Source organism: Apteryx rowi, unplaced genomic scaffold (genome assembly GCF_003343035.1).
Source record: "Apteryx rowi isolate R43461 unplaced genomic scaffold, aptRow1 scaffold_1061, whole genome shotgun sequence".
Taxonomy (NCBI): Eukaryota; Metazoa; Chordata; class Aves; order Apterygiformes; family Apterygidae; genus Apteryx; species Apteryx rowi.
This window is the reverse complement of record NW_020447266.1, coordinates 126,040-134,773: the sequence shown is the minus strand read 5'-3', so window position 1 is coordinate 134,773 and position 8,734 is coordinate 126,040. Positions and strand designations below refer to the sequence as shown.

Here is an 8,734-nt window from a genome sequence, read left to right as displayed (position 1 = left end):
TATATATATATATGTATATATAAAAAAAGAAAACGCCAAATGTTTTTTTTTAGCCTGGGAATCGTCATCCCTTATTGCTTCCTGGCCGATGCTCTTGCTGGAGGCGGCGGCGGTGGAGAGGCCGCGGCGCTGCCCCCCGTCCCGCGACTCAAGGGCGCAGATCAAACGGCTTTTGGGGGGGGGAAAAAAGATTTTATATATATCTATATATCTATATAGATAGATAGATATCTATATATATGTATCCGTCTGTCTGTCTGTCTCTCCTCCCGCCTGGTTTCCTTGCAGAGAGCGGAGGCTCCGCGGGGCGACGGCGGCAGTGACGAGGGCGACGCGACGGCGAAGCAAGGCTGCTCTCTACCCCCCTCGTCCTTTTTTCTTGCTTTTTTTTAAAAATAAAAGGGTGGAAGAGGGGCGCAGCGGCGGGCAGGGAGGGCCGGAGCGGCTCCGGCACCGCGGGGAACGCTGCGCCCGCGGGAGAGGCGACCCCGGGCCGGCCTCCCGCYGGGGTGAAGTCGCGCCCCTAATTTCTTCTTTTTTTAAATCAAATTGCATTTTCTTTTCCGCTTTAGGCGTCTCGCAAGGGAAAGAAGCCGACGGCGAGGCTCGAAGCCACGGCTGGCGCCTCCAGGCRCTGCTTTTCCCCCAGGATTCCCGGGAAAGCCGGGTCCCGTGGGGAAGGCCGTTGCCCCCCTCCTCCTCCTCCCTGCCGCGGGGCGGGTGAACACTTTAAGGCCTCTTTTTGGTGAGAAACGCAGGGAAGCGGCGAGAGGGGAGCGAGGAAGAGGGATTCCCGCRGCTCCGGCGCCCGGGACCGAGCCGGCAAACCCGCGACGTCCCAGCACCTCCCGTAGGAGCCGGCAGGTTCCGGCGCCGTCCTAAAATGCACTTTGCAGCTTCTCCCATTTATTTCTTATTTTTTCAGGTGTCGCCGGAGCCGGGGCCCCGGAGAAGACGCCGTCCCTCGCCAACGGGACGCTGCCGTTCCCCCCAGCGGGAGCCGTTTGGAGGAGGGAAAAAACATATATATATATATATATATATAAGATCTTGCAGAAAAAGCAGACATGTGAACGGCTGCGACTCGTCTCCCGCCTCTGGCCGCTGCCCGAAGTGATGCCGGGGTTGCGGAGACCTTCGCCCTGCTGCTGCCGCCCCGCGCGGCACAGGAGGCCGAGAAAGGAGAGGAGAGAAGGGGGAGGCTGACAGAGGAGACCCGAAACCCACCGGCGACGCAGGCAGAAAACAAAAAAGGAATAAATCAGTGCAAGGATGAAAATAAATACTGTCACGATTAAATACTAGAGGCGGCGAAGAGCAGCGCGCCCGCTTGCACGCGCCGGGTAGGAACCGCTCTCGCCGGCGGTGGCTCCCGCTCCGGGAGGGGGATTAAAAAGAAAACAAACAAAAAAAAAAACGATTTCAAACGATTTCGAACGAATCTGATTCCGAACCCGCGGTTTCCCCAGCTCTGCAAGCGTCGGAGCCCGGGCAGGAGAGGAGGAGCTGCTCCTTCGATGCACGTGGAGATGGACCCGTGCACACACGTCTTTATATATACACACATACACACATATGCACATATATATACACACCCATTTTCTCTCTCTCACGCACACATATATATATATATATGCAGATGTAGATATATGTGCGCATACGCACTCCTAGAGCGGGTTAACGAATAAGTCGGACTTTGAAGGAAAGGGGACGATGGCACATGCACCTGATGGCACTTAAACAAAGCCGAAACACTTATTGCCTTCCAAAGGAGAAGGGGGGGGAAACCGGGCTGGAGAAGCTCACGGCTTCCAGGCACGCGACACACGCCCGCGCCGTTCGGCGATGCTCCATGCGGACGCACGCGCGGGGGGGGAACGAAAAAACCCCATCGGATATCCTCGCTGCCGCCATCCGTTTGGGCGAGGAAGTAATAAGGCATAGTGGGAACGAGCAGATCCTCCGTGGAGCTTCTGCCGTCGGACAAAAGGACTCGTTTTTGCAAGGGTGTTTTACAGCCTCGGCTTTTCCCCCCCCCGAACACTCGCGTTTGCCGGCATTTCCCGCATCAGCCCGGTGCGGCGCTGAGCTCYGGCACAGCGATGAGGCTCGCGCGAGAGGGCAAGAACTGGAGCAGGATGAAGGAACAGCGCTGGTTTTTTTGAAACGAACTCTCCGCAAACACGTCCCGATCTTAATTTTGGTGGGAAACCCCTAACAGCGATGAACAGGGGGACGAGGAGACCCGGGGGCCGCTGAGCCTGCGGCGTTTGGGGACCGAATCTGCAACCTCCTAATTCAAGGCAGGCGGTGGGGCTCGACTCTGATCGCAAACGGACCCGGCGTCCGCTGCGACCACGGCGTCCCGCAAAGCCAACGGAGCTTCCCACCGCTGGCGCCTGGCTCACCGGGGCGAGCAGCACCCGGGAGGCGCGAGGGAGCTGAAGGAAAAGCAAAACCCGGCGCTGGGAAAGAAGCGGGTAGGTGGGAGGAGGTCAAGTGAGAGCCCGGCGAACGCGGCGCTGATGAAGAGGACGGCGCGAGGCTCTTCCCTGCGGGGCRAGCGAGGCTGCGGAATTACTTGCCGCGGGAAGAACCTCCTCCGAGCAGCACCGACGGCCCCACCGGGCGCCTGGTCCTCCTCGAGCAGGAGACGAGCTGCTGCAGGAGCACAAGCTTCCAGAGCAGGAACCACCCCGGCGCCCGGCAACTCCGCCGGACACGCGGGGAATTCCTCCCTTATCCCAAGAGACCAGCGGGGAGGAAGGAAACCGAGACTGCGGGCTAGGAGATCGGCTCCCAGCAGCCGGGGAGGTGAGACAGCGCTGGGATGCTCCGCCGCTGCCCCAACACCGGCTCATCCCGGAGCATCCCGGCTCCGGACGGCGGGACGCCGCTGCCCTGTCCCACCACGTCCCCCACGGCCAGCCCGGAGGGAGTCGCACCTACGGCTCTCCCGCGCGCTTTTCTTCCACGCTAGCGATTAGTGTTTGTGCCGCCTTCCTTGCCTTCGCTTTGCTTTGCTTTTTCTTTTTTTTTTTTGCCCTTTGCTGACCAATGCGAGGGTCCAAAAGCCCACGGGATATCTGAAATAACTTAAAAAAACGAACAATAAATTTTGCCTCTGTGGCAACCGCTGCAGAGTCCTCTTTGGCCTCCCACTGGTTCGATTAGCAATCTGCTCCGAGATTAAAGACAGCCGGGGTGGGAGTGGGGGGAAAGAGAAAATAGACCGATCAGATATTCATATTAGCAATTTGTTACAGAATCTAAATTACACAGCCAACAATACCTATGGGCCCCACCAGTCCACCCCCAAACGCCTGGTTGCTTCTCACGTGCCGTGATACTGCGTATTTGACGAGACGAGCGTATTGTAAATCCAGCCTCAGCTTGTACTTTACAACATCTAAAACCCATCGTATCAACACTTGGACGAAGCATCGTTGGGACACCCTCCTTTCCCCACTCCTCTTGTCCCAGGCCCGCGTAATCGGGTCTCCGGGAGGTGGCACCGATGACACCCCGTGGCGCTCAACCGTATCCAACCAGCAAGAGCTTCTTCTTCGGTCCTTGCTCATTGTCCAGTTTCCGCTCCGTTTGGTTTTCTGTTATCTGTTCAACGTCCTTGCTCCAAGGCCACCATTGTGATTGGGGGCAAGGTAAGCGTCCGTACGGTGGACAGGCGAAGAGAAAGGGGAGGAGGAGGAGTTGTAAGAGGAGGAGGGCGTCCGGATGTTCTGGCCCCCAGTCTGAGGTTGCTGCAGGTTGAGGATGCTGTCGATGGCGCTCTGTAGGTGCTCGTTGAGGGAGTCGTCCTGGGGGCTGTCGCTGGAGAAGCTGGCGTTGTCCACGTCGAAGGACTCCGACTTTCTGCGTTTGGCCGGGGGCAAGGGCACCTCCCAGGTGAGTTCTGAGCCGGAGCTGTGATCGGGCGGCTCCGTTTTTATCATCCCATGATAAAACTCATCCTCGACTTCTGCAAGTTCCTTCATAAGGCCACTGGTAGAGTCATCGGTCTTCTGTGGGGCAGGACTATCTTGCATCACGAGCGAGCGGGCGTCACTTCTGTTGAAGAACAGGAGCTTGGAGCTCTCCTCCGGCCGGCTCTTCTCCGTTGCAGCTGCCGTGGGGCTGTCATGGGTTTTGTGGGAGGTGATCACGCTCCGGGATCCATCCTCCTGCTTGATCACGAGGGTGCTGGGGATTTTATCAACTTTTGGGGCGCTCCCTTTTGGACAGGCATCGGAGGGTTTATCTGCTACAAAAGCATCCACGTTCTCTCGGTAAGTCTTACGAAGAGGAAGCCTGCAGTAGGTCACCATGGGCTTCTTCTCCACGGGAGCCGAGGCCACATGGTCGACAGTCCCGTTCATTTGCCCGGCGGCGGCGGTGGAGGCGGTGGTGGTAGCGGTGGCAGCACTCGAAGCGTGCTGGTCCGTTGTTTTGATGACTCTGCACACAGGAGGCGGCTGGTGAACGGGATCCAAAGCGGTGTTGTGGACCACTTTGCTGAGACCAGCCTCCTGCTTGATCTTCAGCTTGAGGCCGATTCGACTACGGGCCTCGTACGTTTTGATCGGGGGTTTGCTCCTCGAAGGCAAAGCATCCTCATCGCCATCTAACGAAGGCGAAGCCTTGGCCCATGTCACCGACGGGGAGCCTCCGCTGTGCTTGATAACCAGCTTGGTGGGGTTGATCTGAGTGGCCGTCTGCACCGAGGGCACCTTCAAGTTCTCAGAGGCGGGTGCAACGCTGGATACGGAAGCCAGCGCCACCGAGGAAGAAAGGCTCTGCGAGCGGGACGACGAGGAAACGTACTCGTCTGCAACAGAAACACAACGGCAGGCGTCAGCACGAGCAGCAAACGCGGTGGCTTAAGAGGAGAAGCGTCAGAGGAGGGATCAGAGCCCCCAAGTCCTCGCTGCCGCTCCTTCAGCTACTGCACAGCACCTCTCGTTACCAGGGGCTCCCACGGCATCCCAGCGCTCCCCACTTTTGTAAAAAACATTCTGAGTTTTGCAAATACACACTTACTCTGCTTCTGCTGAGGTCTGCTTTTTCTCCAACCATTTTCCCCTCTCACTAGCTGCAGCTCGCGCTCCGCGGCCCCTCTGCTCTCCCAGTGCTCCTTCCTTCCGCTCCCTACGTGCTCTATCCCTTGTTTGCTCCCCTTCCCTCCGTGCTTGCACTGAGCGCACGAGCGGAGGAACCCCACCAGGTGCGAAAGCCGCCCGTGCGCCGTTGCTTGCGAGCGCTCGCTAGGGACCATGTCCGGGGCTCGGGTAATGCAGCTGCTCACACTATACGGAAAACGCACGCTTGTTTTTCAAATTTCTCAACTACACAGATTTTTTCCTTGTTTCAGAGACATGTCCAGCACTTTCAAGTTAAGTCCAGCAAGTGCACGTTACCGGGGAAAAATGCCGTAACTTAACACAAACCTTTCACATAAAGAAACTCCAAGGCAGCCAGGAACCGTAAGCAATTTGTCAGGAGCCTAAACTCCGCAAGTAATTGCATAATTAATACTTTAGCCACCGAGATCTTTACTATAGGAAGACGGATGGGGAAGGCTACAGAATAGGTGGTCCTGCCTCAGGTGTCGCAGAGCAAGAAAGCATCACGTCTAGCTCCCGAAGAGGAGGGGAGCGTAACAGAGCGCATGATTACGAGCAGTAGACAAATAAGAAAAATAAATACATAATTCATCTCCCACCTGGTTTCTCCTTTGCCAGCTGCTTATCAAGCGCTAACATGGTCTTTTCCTCCTGTATAAACATGCGATCGATCATCACCATCTCCGCAGAAGGACTGACTCTCTGCAGATCACCAACGGGAAATCGGGGAGAGAAGGGGGGAGAAAGGCTCGTTACAGAGTTGGGGCCGCGAGCCGAGTCCGCGCGAAGCCGACAACCCTCCGGCGGCCGGGAAAGCAGGCGCCGAAGCAGGGGCGAGTGGCCTCGGTGCAGCCCGTCGTGCTGCACGCGAGCCAGTACGAACCTCAGCCGTGCATTCGAAAGCATTTTTCTCCCTCCGATACCTTTGGAAAGGCACCGAGGGGTGCGAGACAGCACATCTTACAGCAGGGCATTTTCACCTCACTGCACGGTAACAAACCACCATCTTAACACAGTCTATTAGACTATTATTCTTCCAAAATTTTTCCATGCCCATCCGAAAAGAGAAATGAAGACTCAGTACGAAGTTACCTTCCGTTGATTTCGTAGCAAGATAAACATTGGTTATTTGCAAGCACAGGATTTGGCCATACATAAGAAAAAGCTCTCCTCGCCCCGCTATCTTTGTAGAAAGAAAATCCCTGGACTCCCAGCGACTTTGCCGGGGCAGGACAGAGCCCTCAGACCACAATGCGGTCGCGCTGGGCAAACGCTACTACGATAAATAGGAACCGGCATCGTCTAGGATGCGAGTAACCTGGATTAGATAAAGGGCTGCTCGCTATCGCACCGGCGAGGAGGGAGAAGGCGGAACATCGGTCTTACCCGCGACTCCTCCAAGAGCAGCAGGCGGTATTTGTTCAGCATAGCTTGTGTGCGTTTCAGGAGCTGGGTGGACACCATTTCAAACTCCTCATCCACTGCGAGGAAAAGCACAAGGAGAGAGAAAAGAAGAGTTTGTGCAGGTTTTTCGAGCACAACTGTACCTGGAAATAACCCCCTAGGGTCGGAAATTTAACTTTTCCTTGGCAGAGGGATGCCACATGCCAAGGTAAACACAGACGCAGGGCAAATGGTTCTTTGCATTATTAGCTTTTTTAGTAAACTCACCCGAAGGAGACCCTGAGCAAAGATTTCAATGTAATTTTTAGCTGCTATGAAAGACCCCAGAGGACTGTTAGAGCCTATACCAACAGCTAAGGGCTCCGTTTCAACGACATCTCAGAGGATAAAGAGGCTGTGATGGAACCTCTTTAACCTAGCTTTGAAAAAACTCGGGTCAGAAACCCTAGCAAACTTCAAATACGTCATCATGGCAATTTATGTTTTTCCGGAGTGAAGGCATAGATAGTTTCTCTTCCTTTTCAGTACCGGGCACATGCACTTGCTGTTTTTTCAAACCCAGGGCTACTATCCCCACAATTCGTACGACATCACCAGCGAGGCGCGACTCTGCTGGCTAACTACGCCGTGCTAGATTTTGGGCACGGCCCTGGGACGCGGAGGCGCTCCGCGCACAGAACTGACCCTTCTTATAGTCCTGGGCAGAGGGCAGCATCCCCTGGTAGACGTGATAGGGCAGGAGCCGCTGCAAGGCATCTTCGAACGAACGGAACGACGTCTTATAGTCGGGATGCAAAACCGCTCCCTGGTGTTTGTGCAGCTGCTCCAGGAAGCTGGAAGACAAGAGGYCGAATCAAGCTGCCGCGGGGTTTATCGCACGCCCGGCCGTGGCGCAGCCGAAACTCCCACTCCCCCCCCCGCTTCCAGCACTAATAGGGTCAGGCAGGGAGCGAGCTGCAAAGGGATCCTGCGAGCCAGCGCGGCTCTGGTGGGAGCAGCGGCGGTGCCGGTCGCCCCGGCACGCAAACCGAGGGACCCGCGCAAGCGAGCGGCTCCGCTTTGCTTTGCCGGCCCCGCGTGCTGCTGCCGCCGCCGTGGCACTTACCAAGCCTCTTTGCTGGGCTGCAGCGTAGGCGCTTTCTTCAGGCTTCCAAGTTTGCCGTCGTACTGGCGAGAAGAGAAAGAGCACAGGTGAGACGACTCYGCGGGCCGGATTCGATCCGACAGACCGAAGGAGAAATCCTCCGGCCCGCAGCAGGGGGAATCCTTCCTATTTTGGGTGAGTTAGGGAGTATAAAGCAAGAYTGCGAAGACTGGCGACTGCTCGAAAAGGAAGGGAAATCAACTGAATTGTTTTAGAGCTGGGGAAAAGAGCAGAAGGAAGAAAGCGCAGATTGCCAAGGACTTTCAGCGCGGAGAAGCGCTTCCGCTCGCTTTGAACAAGACAGCTTTCAGGCGGCCTAATATATTCTTTTAGAGTCTCCACATAAATAAGATGTAAAGACAACATGCAAATAAACAGCATTTTTAAAATGAAAAGCTTAATAGTCAGCAGCCCGCGCAGGGCGGTGCACCGTCTCCAGCAGCACCAGCACCCCGGCACGGAGCACGTGCATCTTCCAGCAGCCATCTGCTCTYTGCCTCAAGATGAGATTAATCCTGCCTCTCCCATCCAGACATATTCACTTAACCTGTTGTTAAGAAACCTAAGGAAAGATATTCCGCCCCTCCTTCAAACAGCTCACTTCAGGGCTCACTTACCTTTACGGTCCGAAGTTTTACCCTTCTGCCTGACCTGAATCTTGTCTATTAGCCCGGTGTTTCCTGTTCTATCCCCCAGGCACCCGGAGAACAAACCGTCCCTTTGCACGGCCTCGACACCCCGTTTTTTCTCCCCAGCTTTTCGCGGAGTCCCCGTTTCAAAGCGCCCGCGAGGCGCGTGGGCAAGCTCACCAGCTGCTGGGTCTGCACGGGGACCGAGGGCAGAAGCTGCGACAACCCTTTTCCAACGACCTGGATCTGCAAGGGACCTTTTCCAAGGTTCAGGCCTGAGACGGAGCTAATCACTCCGGGCTTAGGCTGCAGGAGAAACAAAAAGGTAGGGTTTTTTTTTTGTTTTTTTTTTTTTTTTTTTTACTTGCAACGCCAGCATAAACGGGCTAAATAAAAATTAATTGCCAAAACGCGCGGCGAGAAACGGCTTGCCGAGA

General features: G+C 55.7%; 1 protein-coding gene across 1 annotated transcript in view; it reads right to left on the bottom strand.

Moving 5' to 3' along the window:
* Window positions 1-2: 2 nt before the first annotated feature.
* BICRA (BRD4 interacting chromatin remodeling complex associated protein) overlaps window positions 3-8,734 on the bottom strand; it is a 39,035-nt gene continuing 30,303 nt past the window's right edge. The window contains 8 exon segments of the mRNA XM_026069687.1: window positions 3-4,385; window positions 4,388-4,432; window positions 4,434-4,825; window positions 5,720-5,822; window positions 6,507-6,601; window positions 7,209-7,357; window positions 7,630-7,691; window positions 8,478-8,603. Coding sequence (XP_025925472.1) covers window positions 3,612-4,385; window positions 4,388-4,432; window positions 4,434-4,825; window positions 5,720-5,822; window positions 6,507-6,601; window positions 7,209-7,357; window positions 7,630-7,691; window positions 8,478-8,603 — 1,746 coding nt within the window. The 3' untranslated portion in view covers window positions 3-3,611.